The 20,270-nt window shown below is 37.0% G+C and overlaps 1 protein-coding gene across 2 annotated transcripts in view; it reads right to left on the bottom strand.

The window, feature by feature from the left end:
- Nucleotides 1-20,270, bottom strand: part of OLA1 (Obg like ATPase 1) — a 98,662-nt gene that overhangs the window by 34,623 nt on the left and 43,769 nt on the right. For both annotated transcript variants that reach the window (XM_054381037.1, XM_054381038.1), the window contains 3 exons: nt 18,506-18,681; nt 4,811-4,891; nt 4,426-4,523 (listed from right to left, as the gene is read on the bottom strand). In XM_054381037.1, the coding sequence (XP_054237012.1) occupies nt 4,426-4,523; nt 4,811-4,891; nt 18,506-18,681 (355 nt within the window). The remainder of the gene's footprint in view (nt 1-4,425; nt 4,524-4,810; nt 4,892-18,505; nt 18,682-20,270) is intronic.

The following is a 20,270-nucleotide window of genomic DNA, read 5'->3' as shown; positions in this document are numbered from 1 at the left end:
TTCTGCCAGCACATGACATTGACTTGCTCTTCTGCTGAGATGGTGAACATACAACTGTTAGATCTATACTACCACTGGACACATACCCACAGAAATACAACCCAGAACCACCCAGGCTACACTTTTCATGAGGTAATAACCTTCTTTCCTAACTAGTTTACAAATGAAAAACTAAGCGAAGTAGACTATTTCATACTCAGTCCAGTAAGTCCTTCACACACTTCACCCTCAGTATATGTTTCTTCATGTCAGATTTCCCAGCCTGCTCCCCCCACCTCCTTTTTTCTTTAATATTTGGAACATCTGAAGCAATATGGAAAAGATAAATAGAAAAGGATTATTCACTCTCATAGTACAAGATCTAAGGAACATCAAATCAAATTATGATGTGGCAGATCCAAAACAAGCATAAGGAAGTACTTCTCCACAAGCACATAGTTAAACTGTGTAAGTCCCTGCTCCAGGATATTGGGATGCCAAAAGTATACTCGGGTTCAAAAGGTCAGTGGCTAAATTAATAGAATAAAAATAAGTCAAAAATTATTAACCACAAGAATATCATATCTTGCTTAGTCAGTTTTACAGTAACAGATTGCAAGAAGCTAGACACACACACTGTTTAATGTGTCCCTATAATCTTCCCTAGACATCTGTTAGTGGCCTGTCAGAAACATGATACCAGAAAACCCAGACCTTTCATCTGACCTAATTATGCCCCTTCTATCTTAAGGACATTAAAAATACTATAAAAATTAATGGAGGAAAGGTTACATATACCACCTTTCAAATACACAGGAGTAAGGTACCTCAGGAGAGGTACCCCAGCCCATCAACAATCAGCTTATTTTTGTCAACATCTACCGTAACATTTTGAGAAACAGTCCCTTGAAAACAATGTTAACCCACATTGGAACACACAAGTCTGAACTATATCAGAGAAAACAATGTTCAAAAATCTGTATCAAGCGTCAGACGACTTAGTTACAATGCTACAGATGTTAGTAAGTCTTTAGCAGCATAAGCAGCTCTTTAAATTACAGTCTATACATAGGATGAAAAAAATCACTTGTTTAGACCTGAGAAGTTGAAGCAAAAGATCAATCTATGCAGCTTTGATATATACAGTATTTCTGGTGTTCACTGCAACGAGTAAGTCCAAATTACTAAACCAAACAGTACGCTAAGTATGGTCCACTACATCCGCTCCTTAATTAGCTCAGTATATGTCATAATTGGAATCCATATTATGACTGGCTAAAAGCACCCTGTTTAGCAAGACTAAAATGTAAACCTTTAATTAGGTGAAGGGCTGATAAATCTCGTGTCCTGGATTTACAGGACATTCTGTGATTCAGAAAGCAGTTCTAACTGAAAATTAGACTTATTTACACTACTTCCATGGTAAAACTGAAATCCATGTATACCATGTTAAAGTACTACATCCACACAAAAGCCGTTAGGAATTATTCTTAAAAGAACTTTATCTAATCATTTATAAAAGGGCTTCATTTAGAACACAGCAATATGTAGTAAGAATGTTTTCAGTGGATTCCCTCATACAACATCATGATTACTGTCATCTGATCACAACACAAGTGCGACTAACACAGCTGCCATGTCAGCTTCTCTTCAGGGGCTAGGTCTTAATCATAAATCAACTGAATGACTAATTCAACATTGTTAAAACCAGCAAGTAACTGCTTGGAGCCATTCCAGTTTTTACGTCTTTCAAAAGGTCAATACACCTACTCAAACACACAATAGTCCTATCTTTCACAGTGTTTCCTTCTTTTCTTGGATTGAAAAATAACATGTTAGCACTTAAATGTAAGTGTGTTTCAACTATTAATTAAAATGCTCATTAATTCTGAAAGAGTGACCCATTAAAACAAAGACATTTTTAGTTTTCCTCTCTACCCACAACTCAAAATCCTCTCCTCCTCTTCACTGTTCTAAGCACTTCTATAGTCGTAAGAGTCTTATGAAAACATTTTACTGCTGAGTATTCCCCACATTAACCTTACTTTTCTTATAGCAATATGAATTAAGCTCAGAAATAAACTTTTTCAAGTCAAACAACTAGTCTAAATGTGGCTTTCATTTCAAATATCAAGTTCTAACTCTCAAAATACAAAAAAAAAAGAAAAAAATCAGAAACTAAGTGGCATCTAACAGTAAAATATATTCTAATCATTTACATCTGCTTGCACCACACAAATGACAAAAACCTCCCGTTAGCAACCTTCATAGAAAACATTTATTCTGCTCTTAAATGTAAAAGCTATGTTGCATAAACAGAGGATTTAAAGCTGTGGCAGAGTGGCTGAATGAAGGAAAATGGCAATCTTCCTGGTTCTAGTAGATGCCTTTCCCTATCACACAATGTTTCCCACTCATAAATACATGACAAATACTTCCTCAATCATTTTTTACGAGCAGGGATGCACAGGGGGTAGTCAATGGCTAGCTTGAGGGAAAATAGGAACAGCAGGAGGCAGAAACTGTACTGAAAATGGCTATGTGGTAAATTCTCTTCTGGAACATCACTCAGCTACCCAGGCTTTGATCTTTCAGCTACAATTACACTCACATCCATGAGATCTGGGTATATTTTTTAAAAACTAAATAATTAATTGTAATCTAAAAACGGTTAAACCATTCCATTATAGGACTCCTCAACTCAAACATCCGATTTTTTACAAATTAAAAATTGCAATTTATGCAAGAATTTGCTTTCAATTGGATTTAACTATGTCATCATCGCAACTAGTCCCTCAAAAAACACAGGGTGACTGGCGACAGCTAAATCACAGACTGGCGTCTCCTAAGTAGTCTGCCTACCATTAGGGTCTGAGAAATGGTATTTACTGTACAATTAGAGCCAGTGAGCTCTACCTGTAATCATCCAAATACAGGTGCGAGGATCCTTTTTAAGGTGGGGAAACCAACTCATCCATTTTCACATAAACTTTCATGTCTGTACTGTTACAGCCAACCTGAGAAAACCTCAACATTTGTATCTCGAGAAAAAAATCAAAACCTGACAATAACAGAGCAAATACGAGCATCCTGACTTTAAAGACTTCCTTGGGGTGAGTCACTTTTAATATTTAAACTGTCATACCCAAAAAACATTCAAAGAAGGAAGAAATTAATATGAAATTATAGAATTTGGCCAAATATGAATAGCATACATTACCGCACTGGTTATCAAGTTTATTCCAAAGTCTGTGTTTTGGCTTGCAAGGGTTTGCTGTTAAATAGGTTAAATTTTGTTCTTTAATACTAACACAAAATGTCTTGGATTATCAAAAGGACAGTTTTAGTTGCAGTAATTTCACAGAATTTATTCTAATGATTTATTGGAGTTAACCATCTGACATTAATTATTGTTTTGGCTTCCAGTCTATGAATGTTTATTTTTCAGTTTAAAGCCTTCTCACTCTTTGATATCATATGGAAATGAGAATTTTTAATGGAAAATTGAAACCATGTGCATCTAAGTACTTAATGAAGTACAGGGAGAAACAGAGGCGAATTCAGATATTCCACTTTAGATACTTCTGATTTATTTGGATGAGTTACATGCATATATCTGTTCACAAACATAGGCTTATGCATCTTCAAAGTATCTCACAAGTACAGGGTTTAAAGATCTGACTACTAAGAAAAGGTTTTCTATTTGGTTGGGTTTTTAAACTAAACATACTGCTGTACATTTTTCTTCAATGTATCCTTAACACAGTCTATTCCCTCCTCTATGCGCCAAATATTTATCTCATCTAGAACTTCCAATGATGTGCTAAATGCTGTACTTCTCAATGGTGGATTTCCACCATATGCCTACCATGTTAGGACCAGATCTTGATCCAGCTCATTATATGTCTGACAGATTGATTTCATAGCTATCATGTACTTAACCCTGATATCAGGAATACTTGACTAAAACCTGCACTGTGCATGGCATCAAAGCCCATCAAAACAGGCCTATAACCATACGCAAAGTGCAAGCAGTGGCAAGGAAGGCAAGCACCAACCTGCAAACAGAACAGTAGAGCTATAATGTGCAACTCTGCAGATGTTCTTCGGACAATCAGCATTATATAACACGATAAAACTGGATTTTTATTTAAATCACTACTTCTAAATAAAATTTCTGTGCTTCACAGTTAGTGGATTCATATAAAAACATAAGTAAGGAAAGCATATTCTTTTCTATCCTGCACTTTCATTCAGAGGTTTGCCATATGCATTGTACTTAAGCAGCACGTCAAAAGAAGCATAACAAGTTACAAAAGTGCAACATTAGTTTTTATTTCTAGTTGAATTAATAGCCTTGGTGATTTTAACATACAAGGATTTATTCACCACTGAAAAATATAAAACATAAACATCAATTTAGATATTTAACCTGAAAACACTCACCACTTGTTTTTCTTTCTAATGTAGTCTTTTTCAGAGAGGTTAACCAAGTAGATCATCGGTTTTGAAGTAAAAAACAAATGTTTGTTCAAAACATCAATCTAGAAATGGAAAAAAAAGGAGGAAAATTTTATAAAAAATGATACCAACCTGAGTCAATTTTATGACCATTTTACTCATGGCATGTCTGAGAACACAACAGAATTAAAGTGTAATACACGAATCACTGATAAACACAGAAAATATATCAGCTGATAAATTTAACATTCAATACAGCATCAATAGGAATTAAAAAAAAATAAAACAAACCAGCAAACCACCTTCAGAAAAAGACAGTAACAGGTAGCAAAATTAGAAGTCAATTTATGGGATTATATTTATAGCCTACCTCTTTGTCATTCCAATCATGATAGAAGCGGACAGCTTTCTTTTCATCTATTACCCATGTCTTGATTTTGCACATTACATCCTACGCAAGATCAAGGCAAAAACAAAGTAAAAAACTCAGCTGGATATCAGACCATTCTCTTCCATAAACAATGCCTGTATATATTAAGATTCAAAACATACACAAATTAAAAATTAGATATTACCTTTACAATCAAATTTTTACTCTCCCAGAAAAACAGAAATTGCTGCTTTATAAGTCACTAGAGAGCAGTATCAATTATTAGAGGGATACAAATCCCATAATTAGGAAGTTAAATACATGATACTCAAGTATCATCTCTCACCACCACGAAAATTAGCAGAGCTCATAAAATATATGTAAAAATCTGTATATTTTAGATTGTTTTTCAAACTCAGTGAGATGAGACATTTCAGCATCTAGCGGGAGAGACCACGTACAATATAAACATGCCATTAAGAAAAGGGAATGGGTGGGAAAAAAAACAGAGCAAACATCTTTTTTTTTTAAATTGTGAGCAAAAGAAATTGAGCCTATTATTGATGATCCACCCTTCAAGAAATTAATTCAAATGGCCAAAGCCCTTTTTATTCCACATTAATTTTTTGCCAACACCTTCTCCCTCCCCCCCAAAATGAAACCTGCCAAAGCCTCCATTACACAATGGCAAGAGCCTTGCACTGGTGACCTCCAACCAGCTGCATTCACTTTCAGAACATCTCTCTCGGCAGGAAATCTAAAGGCCTTTTAGTTAGCAAGCTAGTGTGCATTCAGAAGGAGTAACTGCAGGAAGAGCCCAATGTGCTTTGTTTCTCTGGCCTTTCTTCACAGAAAGATTAATCATCTGTGAAATGGAAACGGCAAACAGCAAGTGACACAAACTGAACCCTTCAAGCCTTTCCTCATCAGTTTTGTGGTCGTGAATCCAAAAGCTGCGTGTGGCACGGTTCTCCTTACAGGCAGGTGTTAATAAAAGGCTCTTGGGTCTGAAAGGTCAAACTCTGCTCTTCTAGGAGTAGTACATTTTAGAGTCGCCTATTTTTTGTTGTAGATAATTTATTATCATGCTTTAAATAATGCATTTTTTTAGGTTAGAATTGCTGCAACTAAGAATTAAGATCTTTAAAATACAAGAAAACATTCCCTAAACGGTTGAACATGTAACATTTTTTGTGCTTAATGCTATGTGGTTGAAGTACATTTATAAACAACCACAAATAACATCAGTATTTACTACAGTCTTTTCTAGTCTTGCAGTTGCTTTAGTGAGGGGGAAAAGAAAAAAAAAGGAAAGAAAAAAAGGAAAAGCTCTTCTAAATCTTCAGATCCTGATTTGAAACCCTCCAGGAACAGGACTCCCCACAGATTTTAACAAGGAAGGGGCAAGCTAAAACTTTTAATGAAATCTAACATGTTCTGCCTAAGAATAATCACTTTTACTCTCTTATAACTGAATTTCACTCATAAATGTTTAAAAGTGGCTAATATAACACCATTTCCTACAAGGAGAAGATCAAAGTGCTATATTACAAATGCATTATGATTAAAAAAGCACTGTGCAGCTTTGCTATTAACTGTTCTTTAAACCCTAAAAGGCTTCCCATAGATCTCACTTGGCACTGCATATACAACCTTTGACAAGTAATGTAGACCATTTTTATTCATTGCCTAAAATTGTAGGCAATTATGTGCGTCACACTGGCCACCTGCAAATTCTGAATGCCTGCTCCAGTTGTCAAGAGCAAAAAACTAATGTCGGAGGGGATTAATCTAGGGGGAGAGAGTCCTCTTTAATGGCTCCAGCAGGTGAAATGGCCCAGCTGGTTACTATGATGAGTGGCCAGAACAGCTTATGTAGAGACATGCAACAAGATTACACACGAAGAAGAAAACAGTGGTACCATCTTATCTTTAACCCTATGTGCTTCTTATTTTTTAATTAATCAGTACAAATAAGGCAGGGGAATAAATTCTACCAACAGGTACTTTTCATTTAAGATCTTTATCTTCAGTTTGGTTTTTTTTTAATAGATAAATAAGAATCAAAACAATCTCCAAAATTCCTGTTCAGCAGTGAAGGAATTCTGATACACACTATTCCAGGTTTTAAACCAATTTTGTAGGTACCTACCGTGTCACTTTCAGCATTACAACTCTCCCCTCAACAACAATGTATTATTGTGTATAAACGGGAATTGGTTAAAAATTGAGGGGAAAAAATGTTACATCACAAGTTATCAAAGCCAAATTTTTAGGCTTAAGCAGCAATGACGTGGTTTTCATTCACACCATAAGGGAAGCTACACAATGCAGAACCTCAAGAAAATTTCAAGCATCAACACAGCAAATAAAGCTTGTTCTTTCTAAAGCCTATCTAAGCACATAGTTGTCAACCAGAACTGTTGCACATTCCCCTGCTACCTATGGTGACACATTCTAAATCCATTTTGACCTAGACAATTTTTCAGAGTTCTCACTTAGGTACCTGTTTGCAATTGTTGTTCTATAGGAGTAATGCATGGCTAACTGCCACAAGGAAGGCTGGGCAACAACTGAATATGCTAGGGAGAACAAACAGCTTGTACACTTAGGATTTTATTTAGGCTTTACAGAGAAGGTGGCAAAGTATATGAAAATTTTCTTAAGTAGGGAAGCTTAAAAGCACATATAGTATTTGTGTCTGAGGCCTGTGATGCAGAAAGACAAAGAAAAAATATGGAAATAATTATTCAGTCAAAGTCAAATTTTCTCTGATGGACTATGAGGGCGCTACAAAGAATGTTAAGACAAACAGTCTGTGAACAACAAAAACAAAAACTTAGGGGGACAGATGAACTCAAATTAGCCTGCGTCAATGGAGATGTCCCATTTAAAAGATTACAAGAAGTAATCAAGAAATTATTAAAGAAATTATTAAATATTAACAAGAAATCATTCAATACTAATGACAATATGAAAAGAAGTATCTATTTCCACATATTTCTTTTTCACTCAGCTACCTCAACACTCTAAAACACACAAAACACAAAAAGCATGTTTTCAATTATATCTCATGCAATACCATTTTTAGTTTTACTGATTGCTTCCATTAGGCCTGATGAAAAGAGTATGAACTGATCTTTTTATCTTCACCATCACTGCAAGTCATTTAAATACACTTATTCACTACTCTAGTTAACTCCAAGATGCTTATTAACAGGATACAGAGCAATGATCCACTTTGTTTCATTAGATCTGGCCTTCCCAGTTGCACACTTCAAGGTCAATCTGTCACAAGCAAAATGATCCACTACTACTTGTTTGATGAGATGAGTATTCTTGTTATTTTTCAGCTAGCGACATTATAACTAGGATCATTTAAAAAACCACCAAAACCAAAATCCAATTTACTTACAGATGTCAATGCATGTAATACACAGCAAGCTTCATGAATATCAAACACCATTGTATTAAACATCAGCTAATTTCTGACTATATCCTTGGCAATATACTTAGCACATGTGAATAACCAGTATATTTAGCCATATGCATGCAATACACTGAGTCCTGCTCTCATTTTCCATAGGTGGAAAGTAGTCAATTCAAAAATGCTAAGCAGGACTGTTTTGTTCAAGTCCCAGCAGTATAAAATACTATAAAGAAATACATTTAAATTGCATTTAGGAGATTTGTCAAGACATGCTCATGAGACACTAGCGTGTAGAAAAATGTGCATACATTAATAAACTCCCTGGATGGGTGATAGTAATAACATGTGCCAATGCCAAATTCTTCTTACAGCATGAGGGACTAAACCGAATCTTGGAAAACTCACTTGCCTACTTGGCATCAGAGAATTGTGCCTTTTTTGTTGTAAATTAGCAGGGCGTGTAATTAACTTCCGCAAATTTAATAAAGTAGTAAGCAGTTGTGAGGATTACCCCTTCACACTTCAAAGTGCAAAGTGAATTTTCCATGATCCTGCAGAGAGTGCAAAAGTCTCTGCTACTACAAAGAGTAACTGTGAGCACAGTAGGTCTCACTTCCCCTCCCCCACAAAGGGAGTTGTTTCTGCAAAGTATGGAGTGTTTCTCAGCAACTTATTCATAGATTCCCTTCAAAACTTCTAGATGTAGTAACAGAGCAGTTCCCTGCAAACACTTCAAAAAGTGAAATACTTTTTATTAAAATGTTTCAGTTGTCAAAAATCTTATAATTGCTCTGCTCCTCGGAAAAGCTCTAAGAAGTACCCAAAACATTACCTGTAGCTCTTAGCTCCTCTCATTTCATGCAGAAGTCCAACAGCATAGCACACCAATAATGAAGGTATAAGTGTGTAATTAATATACTCAGACTTCCCTAAGGTATCAACACACTATTTCCCAGGTAGAGGACTTCCTTTACCATGCAAGAGTGACTGAGAAGACTTGAGGGTCACAAGCAAATGAACTCTACTGTAACTAAAAGACTAATACAGTCTTTGGCTATATAAATAGACTAATATCCAGTGTGAGTAGTTCTACACTCATTTCTGTTGAAATACTGAAAAACTGGAGAAAACGAAAATGCTTTGAAGTGCTTAAACTTGATTTGCGTAATTCTTTTTTATTCTTACTGCATTTCATACATATTAAACAACAAAAACATTATAGTAGAGGATTCTTCATACTAGCATACAGAAATCAAATGGCTGAAAGTTGAAGATCGACAAGAAAGCTTGACCATCTTTGTGCCAGGGAAGATCATGAACAGATCCTCCTAGAAGAGCTGATAAGGCACATGGAAGAGGGAGGTGATTTGAGACAGCCAGCATAGCTTTAAGGGCAATCTGCCTGGCCAATCTAGGGGCTTTCTACAACAGAATGAGTACATCAGTGGATAAGGGAAGGACAATGGATATCATCTATATGGACTTCTGCAAGACCTTTGACATGGTCCCCCACAACATACTTCTAAGTTGGAAAAGTATGGATTCTACAGATAGATTGTTCAGTGAACAATAAATTGGCTGGATTGTCACATCCACACAGTAGTGGTCAACTGATTGATGTCCAGATGGAGATGGGTGACAAATGGTGTCCCTCAGGGGTCCGTATTAGGACTACTGCTGTTCAATATTTTCATCAGTGATTGAGACAGTGGGATCAAGTGCACCCTCAGCAGGCTTGCAGATGACACCAAGCTGAATGGTGCAGTTAATATGCCAGAGGGACCTGGACAAACTGAAGAAGTGAGCCCAGGCGAACCTCATGAGGTTCAACAAGGCCAAGTGCAAAGTCCTACACCTGGGTCAGAACAGTCCTCATTATCAATAAAGGCTGGGGGATGAGATGATAGAAAGCAACCCTGCAGAAACAGACTTGGAGGAAGTGTTGGACAAGAAGCTGGACATGAGCCAACAATGCATACTTGCAGCCAGAAGACCAGTCACATGCTGGGCTGTATCAAAAGAAGCGTGGCCAGAAGATCAAAAGAAGGGATTCTGCCACTCTACTCCACTCTGGTGAGACCGCACCCGGAGTACTGTACCCACCTCTGGGGCCCCCACACAAGGACATGGACCTGATGGAAAGGATCTAAAGGAGGGCCACAAAAATGATCTGATGACTAGAGCACCTCTCCTACAAAAGCAAGCTGAGGGTGTTGGGGTTGTTCAACCTGAAGACAGGGCTCCAGGGAGACCTTATAGTGGCCTTCCGGAAAGCCAGCAAGAAAGCTGAGGAGGAACTATGTACAAAGGCATGTAGCAATAGGACAAGGGGCAATGGCTTTAAACTAGAGAAGGGTAGGTTTAGACTGGACATTAGGAAGAAATTTTCAACTGGGAGGGTGGCAGAATGTTGGAACAGGTTGCCCAGGGAGGTGATGGAGGCCACATCCCTAGAGACATCCAAGGTCAGGCTTGATGAGACTGAGCAACCTGATATATAGTTGGGGATGTCCCTGCTTACTGCAGGAGAGTTGGAATAGATGACCTCTAGAAGTCCCTTCCAACCCAGTGCATCGTACGATTCTATGAAATACGACCAAAGCTGCATCTTATTTCTAAACAGAAAAGAAATTAATCCCTGGCACAGCTTATGAAAATTACAGTAGTTTAGCTAGAAAAATATTTAAATAAATGTTACTTTTCCCCCCCATAAAAGATAGATTCTCTTTTAGCCACATTGTGAGAAAGTGAGATATGCAAGAGATTAATCAGGTTAATAATTAGTATTCCATCTGGCCTCCAAAATACAGAGAGAACTACACTATCAGAGGGAAAGAGTAGTTACAACCAGTTAAACTGTGCTGCAGCAAACCAAGTTTCTTGCGTGCACACCAATTTCCTTGTTAATGCAAGGTCTGAATCCTGCCCAGTCCTTCCATTCATGGGATTTCCTTGCATGTTTTTTCAGTTCTGTTTAGCAAAGCCTCAGCTTTCTACTTTTCTTGAAGGTTTTCTAGCAATTTAAAGGAGGCTGAAGTAACAAAGAACATACTGTAAAAACGATGTTTAGAATCAGAGGCATTTTTAAAGAACAATTAAGACAAATTTTACATCTTTTAAGAAACCATCTAGAGCATGTTTTCCAGTTAAGTGCTTAAATAAGCTGTAGCAGCTGGGTGCATGAAAGAACAAGTCAGGTACTGCATCAACTGCAGTGACAATGAGCTCCTCTGTGGTACAAAACAATGTCTAATCTCTTACAATTCCCTTGCTTACTGACTTTAATAAAAATACAATGGGAGAAATAATGGATTTAGGACTAGTGTATTATCCCTTCTTCTATTCAATACTTTCTAAATAGAGCCAGTACAAGCTGTACATGATATAAGATTTACTCAGAGGTAGAGGCCAATAGTGTTTATGAACCTTAGCAAGTACTTGCACCCAAAACATTCTCCAAGTATTCCAGGCAACATAATTCATGTCAATGATCCCCAAATTCTCCTGTGTGGGTTGCCCTTCAGGGTTCTAAAGCATTATTCATAAAATGATATAGTCACTTGCAGCTTCTCAGAGAAGAAAGCAGGCAGGAATACAGAAAGCAATCTATCCACAAGTGATTATTTCTGGCAGTTCAGAAACTCAGAACAGGACAAAACACATATAACACATTTACCATTGAGTTCCACTAAACTCTTCTTAATGCATTAGTCTACACACCCTTATTTCCAAATAAATCTCATGTGCAAATGCATTTTTTCTAGATATGCATTTTTTCAAGATAAGCCAATTGAAAAAGATGTCCTTGTTGGAATACAACTATTTGTATCTAACTGGACTTGTGCAAAGTATTTGACACTTTCCCACACGACATCCAGGTCACCAAATTGAAAAAGCATGGACTTGAGGGGTGGACCATTCAAGAGATAAGGAATTGGCTGGACAGCTGCACTCAGAGTTGTGGTCAACAGCTCAATTTCCAAACGCAGACCAGTGACAAGTGGTGTTCCTCTGGGGTTGGTACTGGGACCAGTCTCGTTTAAGATCTTTGTCAGCAATATGGACAGTGGGATTGAGTGCACCCCCAGCAAGTTTGCAGATGACACCAAGCTCTGTGGTCCAGCTGTCACGCTGGAAGGAAGGGATACCATCCTAATGGGACTTGGAGAGGCTTGGCAGGTAGGGCCAAGCTAACCTGAATCTGGTTGATTCTATGATTCTAAGTTCAACAAGGCCAAGTGCAAGGTCCTACACTTGGGTCAGGACAATTCCAATCACAGATATGGCTGGCCAAGGAGTGGCTCAAGAACCGTCTCAAGAAGAAGGACTTACATATGTCAGCTGATGAAAAACTCAACACAAGTCAGCAACGTGCACTTGCAGCCCAGAATACCAACTCTACCCTGGGCTGTAACAAAAGTGTGAGCAGCAGAACGAGGAAGGTGATTCTGTCCCTCTACTCTGCTCTGCTGAGACCCCACTTGGAGTACTGCATCCAGTTCTGGTGACCCCAGCAGAAGAGGGACATTGAACTGCCAGACTGAGTCCAGAGGAGGGCCACAAAGATGATCAGAGGACTGGAGCACCTCACCTGCGGAGACAGGCTGCAAGAGCTGGGCTCTTCAGTCTGGAGAAGAGAAGGCTTTTGGGCAGACCTTGTAGCAGCCTTCCAGTACCTGAAAGGGGCCTACAAGAAACCCAGGAAGGGACTTTTTACAAGGGCTGTTTGTGATAGGACAAGAAGGAACGTATTGAAGCTTGAAGAGGGTAGATTTAGGTTGGCTATTAGAAAGAAATTCTCTACAGTAAGGGTGGTGAGACACTGGAACAGGTTGCCCAGGGAGTCTGTGGATGCCTCCTCCCTGAGGTGGTCAAGGCCAGGTTAGATGAGGCCTTGAGCAACCTGTTCTGGTGGAAGGTGTCTCTGCTCATGGCAGGAAAGATGGAACTAGATGATCTTTAAGGTCCCTTCCAACCTTATGAATGTATTACTATATGGAGCTACTTTGGTATATGTGAATACTAATTAAAAATTACACCATGGCTTCAGCTTAGATCTAGACCTATTCAGACAGATATTATTTACAGAAGTAACTACTTTAAGCCACTGTTCAAATCTATACGGGAAAGATCAGCTTTGACAAAGTATTTAAGCATTGACTGTCTACTGATAATATCAAAAGAAATCCAAAGGTGTATTTACACATTATGTACTTTTATGCTAAGCTTTACTACAGATCAATTCACAAACATCTGCCATTAATATTTTCCTGTTACATACAGAATGTTCTCCAGAATGAACTTTAATTTCCTCTAAACACCACATTAAGCACAGTAAATGGTCCACTAAAGATTTTACTCGTAATTATATGCATTAAGAATATAAATATTTTCTCGATTCCCTATGATTTAACATTTAAGTTACTAATTGTAACCACCATCAGCAGAAAATACATCAACAGTGTATACACACACTGCTTCTTTCCTTCCATCTCCAGCGGAACAAACTGGCCTCAAACTCTCCTCACAAAAGGAGACCAAAGAAAATGGAAAAAACACCAATCCACTGCTGTATTTATCTTCAATTTGGAACGAAAGAAAAGGTGAAAATTCCCAACTGACATCATCAGTTAAAGGAAATAAGAGTTCATCCATCCGTGAGAACTCTGGTAAGCACTTGCAGCACAAGGTCAGCAAATTCTCCTCTGCACCATCCTATTTATCAGAATATTGCAGGAAGGAAAGATTTTCACCCTGTTTTCACCTAGTGTATATTGGTAATGAGAAGAAACTGAATGTATCAGCTCTGCTGTTTGTGAAGTATCTCTCACACTGCATCAGTAATTTTAAACGAACAAAAATCATCCTTCAAACAATTATCAGGACAAGACCAAGACATTAAACAGAAGGGAGGAGAAAGGAAGGGATTCAAGCTATCAAAAGTATCATTAGGAAGATGTTTTGCTTTTACATATATGCTGACTGATACTTGTACTCTATGCCTATGGTCATCATACCATTAGTTCACTGCCAATCACAGTAACAAAACAAAGCTGGATGCCTCTCGTGTAAGTTAAATATGCACTAGATGGTTCTAGTATCATTACTTTAATAAGGAATTCATAACTGTTCTTTTCATAATTGCCATTACTTTTGCTCTTATAAAACGTGTTTGATGTGAAAAACCAATCTCATTTTTAAACTGACTCACGATATCAGAATTTGGGTGTCTCACAGGACTTGTAAAAGCAGTCCTTCCAGCTGAAAGCTGGAAGTTCAAATGCCGTGAACACGATCCTTACCTACTGTAAGAGTCACCTTTCAACACAAAATTGGAAGCTCGAGCACTGCGGACATTGATACTGACCTGAAGATTTTGTCTTCGTATCACCAGCATCAATAAGTTGTGTGAACTCAACTATAAATAATATTCTTGTGGTCATATCTACAGATCACAGTACCATTATCACTAAGAATTATTCCATGCTGGAATTCAAGATTCAGTGCACTAACCAAGGGCTGAAGGAATAGTTGTCTGTTGCAGAGGGTCAGTCTCTAAGGACAAGAACTGAATCATGTAGGAAGAGTAATAGAAGGGAATCCTGCAATAACATTCACTTAACTACATTGCATTGTATTAGCTTCAAGGCTTTTGTCTCCATGACTGAAAATACTGTAAATTAAAAATTGCAGTTTTTTTTAAACAAGCTTTAAAGTTTGTACATTTTCATCTATAAATTCATATATTGAATTTTACACTGAAATCTACTGCTACCCAAAATGATATATGAATAATAAACTAATAACTAAGTTTAACTTAATATCTTTTTCATGTCTGTGCAGATATCACCAGCACCAGACAGATTTAAAACCTAAAAAATCAAAATTAATCTGCTTTCTAAATCTATTTTCATGCATGCAAACAACAGAAATATTTTTAGTCTATAATGACTCTTCAGAAGGTTACAGCCAAAATAATATTTGAAGGTACACTGAGTCTGAAAGAATAGTAGCCTTAATAAAAGCTAAGAGTCACTGCCAAGACGACAGTGGAACACTTGCAAAACAGAAAAATATACATGAAAAGCCTGTGTCAACATTACATCTTGCTGATGTGTCATTGATTTGTAAGCAAAACTTGAAAATTATGTCATTGATGGCTCTTTAACAGCAGTTGGCTATTTTATTTCTGCAGACAGGGAATTGAGAAATCAATTCTTTGGAGACAGGACAAACAGTTAACACTGTATTCAACTGCAAAGACAGGTCACTGCACAAAGGTGAACTTCCCAACTGTACGCACTGTGGGCTTATGCCAAGAAAAAATTATAATTAACAAGTTAGAACACATGTTTGAGAAGGTGGGAAAGCAAACAGAAATCCCAGATTTAAAAGCTGTCGACTGATACAGACAGAAAATTTTCTTTTTTTTTTTTCTTCCTCTGAACCTTTTGGACATTTCAGACTATTGAGTTAGAGTTGTGGAGACCTACTGATAAAGAGTAACCTCTAAATCAGACAATTCATATGTATGAAATAGGAAGAATTACTTCTACTTTCAATTAGCTTCCATGAAACACACAATGAAATCCCCTTTGATGCCTCATGAGTCACAAGGAGATCACAGCTTCTCTGAAGTCAGTAACTTTTCCTTGACTTTCATACTGAGGTTATTTGTTATATTCAACCAACTACCAAAGGAAAAAAACATACTTGACTGAGATAAATATTATTTCCTTTCTTTCCTCACTGTTTTCTTCTTTCCCTAACCTTATATAGTGTTCTTCCTCAATAGATCTCAAAGTGCTGTCAAAAAACATGGAAACAAACAAAAAAGTGCAATTCAAGTACTAAATGTTTTGGTTCAGCAGGCCAATGAAAGGTCTGAAAGTGATACAGGTAAGAAAATTTGCAACATCTTTATCTGAATGAATCACAGAACTTCCACATCTGTCAACCAGTTAAAACTCTTAAGAAATTCACACGTGTCTTTACCTTAAATTATTCTCAAAAGGATGGAAAAAAGGAAAACAATGAAAAAGAGAGCAACTAAAATTTTAATTTTGTGCCTTAAAAAAAAAAAAACACAAACCCAAAACAAACAAACAAACAAACAAAGGAAAAAAGAAGGGGAAAAAAACAACCAACCACCCACCCACAAATACCAAGTTCTTTCCTTTACAACCTCCTACTTTTCCTGAAAGGAAAAATAACTGGTAACACTCAAAGCAATGGTAAGAGCCATTTGTTGCAGACCTCTGCTACAGAAAGAATAGAGTATTAGCAATGGCTATGCATTACAATGGTAAATAACTTTAAAAGGGAAAAGCTGAGAAGTCACTCCCAGCCCCTTCCTCTCTCCTCCTCCCCTTTTATTGAAGGCAACCTGTTTGAAAAACGAAAGTATTAATTCCAGTCTATACTATCTCTTAATGACTTTCCTGCCCTGGAAGGAGAAACCCTTGAACAGTAGGAGCAAACTGAATGGGAACAACATTGCAAATTGTACTGGACAAGAAGATACCTCTGCTTAACAAGCTAACTGTAAAACACAACAGACTTGGAAAGCACAGAATGATCAAATGGCTAATACACTCCTATTATTTGGCTACTGCTTTAGAAAGGTATAATCTTTACTTGTTGCAGGGAGGGGGAGGGTTGACAGTCCTGTATGGTGTCTCTCCTTGACCCATAAATCATTTACCTCAGTTAATTATGCAGGATACTACAGAAATACAACCACAGGCCTTCTCTGAAACACAGTACTCTAAAGAGCCAAGTAAACTATATAGGAGTACCTCTTGACCCAGTGACTGAACAGCTAAGTAATCCTATCTTGTGGCTGGATAAGCCCAAGAATTACTGTTCCCATCTTACAATCTATTTGCAAAAGCTGTGTAACTAGGTCTAGGGATTGTTTTACCAGGAAAAGAAAAAAAAAAAAAAAAAAAAAACAAAAAAAAAAACAGGCAAAGCTTTCACAAGCCTTTACCATCAAAAAAGGCCATTTTACTAAGGTATACCTTATAATTCAAGCATACAAGCCACAAAGGAAGACAAGCAAGAGGATTCAAAATCAGCAGGATTCACAGACATGATGCCCCACAGCACTTCCCTGAAGTGATTCCCTAGTGACTGTAAAATTCCTACGTGTAGCCTTTGTCTCAAGGGGAGCATTAATTTGCCCTTCTCCATTCTGTTCAGCCAGCCCCTTCCATGAAACAAAGGAATTTCATGCCTTTGAAACCTCTATTGTTGTTGACAAATTCAGCTGAGACTGGTCAAGTGTAACAGTTGTTACTGATAACAGAACTGGTGTATTAACACAACTTCAAGAACCTGGCATTTCCTGTGCATGTGTTCACAGAGAGAACAGAAAGCCCCAAGGAACCGACAGGAAGTGTAAGGTACAAACAAGATGACAAAGTCACTTTGATGACCGAACTGCAGACAATAGGAGGGAAGAGGCAAAGAGGGATAAGAAACCGAAGCCAAGAAAGACAGAGAAAGATGGGAGCAAATGGCAAAACTACTTTTAATTGTCAAGCATAAATACTCTATTTCCATGCTGATACACTGCTGTAATAATTAGAGAATGTGCTTTGTATACCACATCAAATATTTAATAGAAGATTAATAAAATAAAGAAAAATTAATAACTAGACTACTGTCAAAGTGTAGCAGAGTCAATAGAGAAATGGCAGTAAAATCTTCATTTACAAAAAATCCTTTGAAGTTGATAGTTATTATGCATCTCTCATTTACAAAGAAACACTACTACTACCCTGTGATAATTATGCTCATTTAAATAGCTTTCCATAGCACTTTAGAGGTAATTTCAACTATGTAGTCTTTGTTTAACATGCATTAAAAGACAAAAAGCAACCACATCAAGAAAACATATTCATTTGGTGGCTACAGGAATGCTAGGATCAAGATCAGACTTCACAGCAAGACTGAGAGATGACTGCTAGACTTATAAGCAAACACTGATCTACGTTTGACAAAGTATTGATGATTCTCATATAAAGTTGTGTCTGCAAGAAAATAAGTTACATGTACAAATTACTATTAGCTTTATCAGTGATATCTTGCACTGTCAGCACAGCAATCAATTAATTTTAATTTTTCATCTCAATTACAAAAATAATAGTATTGTTTGATATTATATATGTAGAAGACCAACAGCAAATCCCAGTAACAGGAATCTTTCACTTCGATACAGACAGTATTTAATTACCCACTTTTGTAAGTCATATACTTACATATTCAGGTTTTAATTTCTTGTCTCCTCCTCTTACAGCTACTTTTTCAAGCTTGTCTATACTCTGCATGATAAGCTCCTCATCTTTAAGTCTAAGCTCCTCATGTATTATTTCAATGTCACGAACAGGATCTACACTTCCTTCAACATGAGTGATATCATCATCTTCAAACGCTCCTAAAACAAAAAAATATTTAAATTATAAATTAAGCTAAAAAGATAAATAAATAGTTACAACATACTATTAAGAATCACGAGAGTTTAACAGGCAAAGTCAGTAGTCTGTCCTAGTGTCCATATACATGTGTCACCTGCAATATTTCAGATCATACTGTTTTAGTCTGTTGATTTACACAATCCACTCCAGAATCCAGAGCTTTATATGGATACATACAAAGCGTAGCACTTTGGAATTTTAGTAAAGCACTTAGCACATCTTTAAGAGTTTCCTCTAAATAGAGCCAGGCTAGAGTTCTTTCCTAAAAATAGGTACCACTGTAATTAACAATATTTAACCTAGCAGCAGCAAACAGTAGCTAAATTGAACATCACAGAACATTTTAATACACGCACTAATGACTAAAAGACTTGAGGAAAGAAAATCTTACAAATTACCCTGGCAGCCCTCACTGGCCATACAATTCTACGCAATAAGAAAAAAAGAAGTTCTAGACAAAGAATTCTGAAGTTCTGAATGACTCTTAGTGTTTCCAAGGGAAACGGGGATTAGAAAAAAAAGGCCTGAAATCATCTGGCAGACCTTGTCCCTGTTTCAATCTACTTTATCACTGTGGTTCTGACGGTGATTAGATAATGAACCACTCAGACACACAATTTACACAGCAGCTAATTTCATCGGCCTGATTTGAGGGTATGGTTTTTAGGGGGCCATCAAAGAAGCAGATGAAGGTGCATTTGTCATATGTGAGTGACAACCATTCACACTATCTGAACAAAATGGTGCTGGCCCTTATTAGAAACACATGCTATTATCACATATTTAAAGTGCAGTTGAAGCCATAATTTCAAATTGCCAACTGGAAACATAAGGGTAAAACAACCAGATATTACTGAAGCATGTGTGCTGACTTCATGCCCTTCTGAAGACAGTCTGGCAACATAATTCAGCTAAGATTTAAATTATCAGATAAGCAGCATTACCAAAAAACCCCAAACCCTCACATCCCAAAAAATCAATACATATTTTAAAAAAATATATATTACATATATATATATAAACTATTAAAACTAGTTTATTACTTATTCCTGGATCAATTTTCAGAGTATTTGCATGCCTATCCAATAACATTAAAGATATGCTTGACAAATCAACCACAAAATGAATTTTTTTTAATATTACCAAAATAAAGGTCAACTTATTTTTGCTGGGGAAAAAAAACAAGGCATTTGTTGTACTAAATAAGATTGGAAAGAGTACACTGCAAACAATTCCTTAACTTATAGATAGGAAGTCTGGGTTCCTTGCTGTCATGCTTAATTCCTCGAATATACTGAAAGCATTAGCTTTGGCAGTAAAGACTTTATATCAAAACACAAAGTACACAAGTTCAAAACACTGCTGACAGTCAAACCTCTGCAAAGTCTTTAAAACAGTAGCTACCAGAATTTCCCTCCTCTCCCATGGGCTGTCTCTCTCTAAAGATCCTCAATGAGCTTCCTTACTACAAGGGGAAAAAGAAAAAATGAAACAACACAAACAAAAACCACCACAACACTTCAGCAATAGATTCAACTCTGATGCTGGT

Source organism: Indicator indicator, chromosome 5 (genome assembly GCF_027791375.1).
Source record: "Indicator indicator isolate 239-I01 chromosome 5, UM_Iind_1.1, whole genome shotgun sequence".
Taxonomy (NCBI): Eukaryota; Metazoa; Chordata; class Aves; order Piciformes; family Indicatoridae; genus Indicator; species Indicator indicator.
The sequence above is the reverse complement of the archived record's forward strand: the minus strand, read 5'-3'. Positions and strand labels throughout refer to the sequence as shown.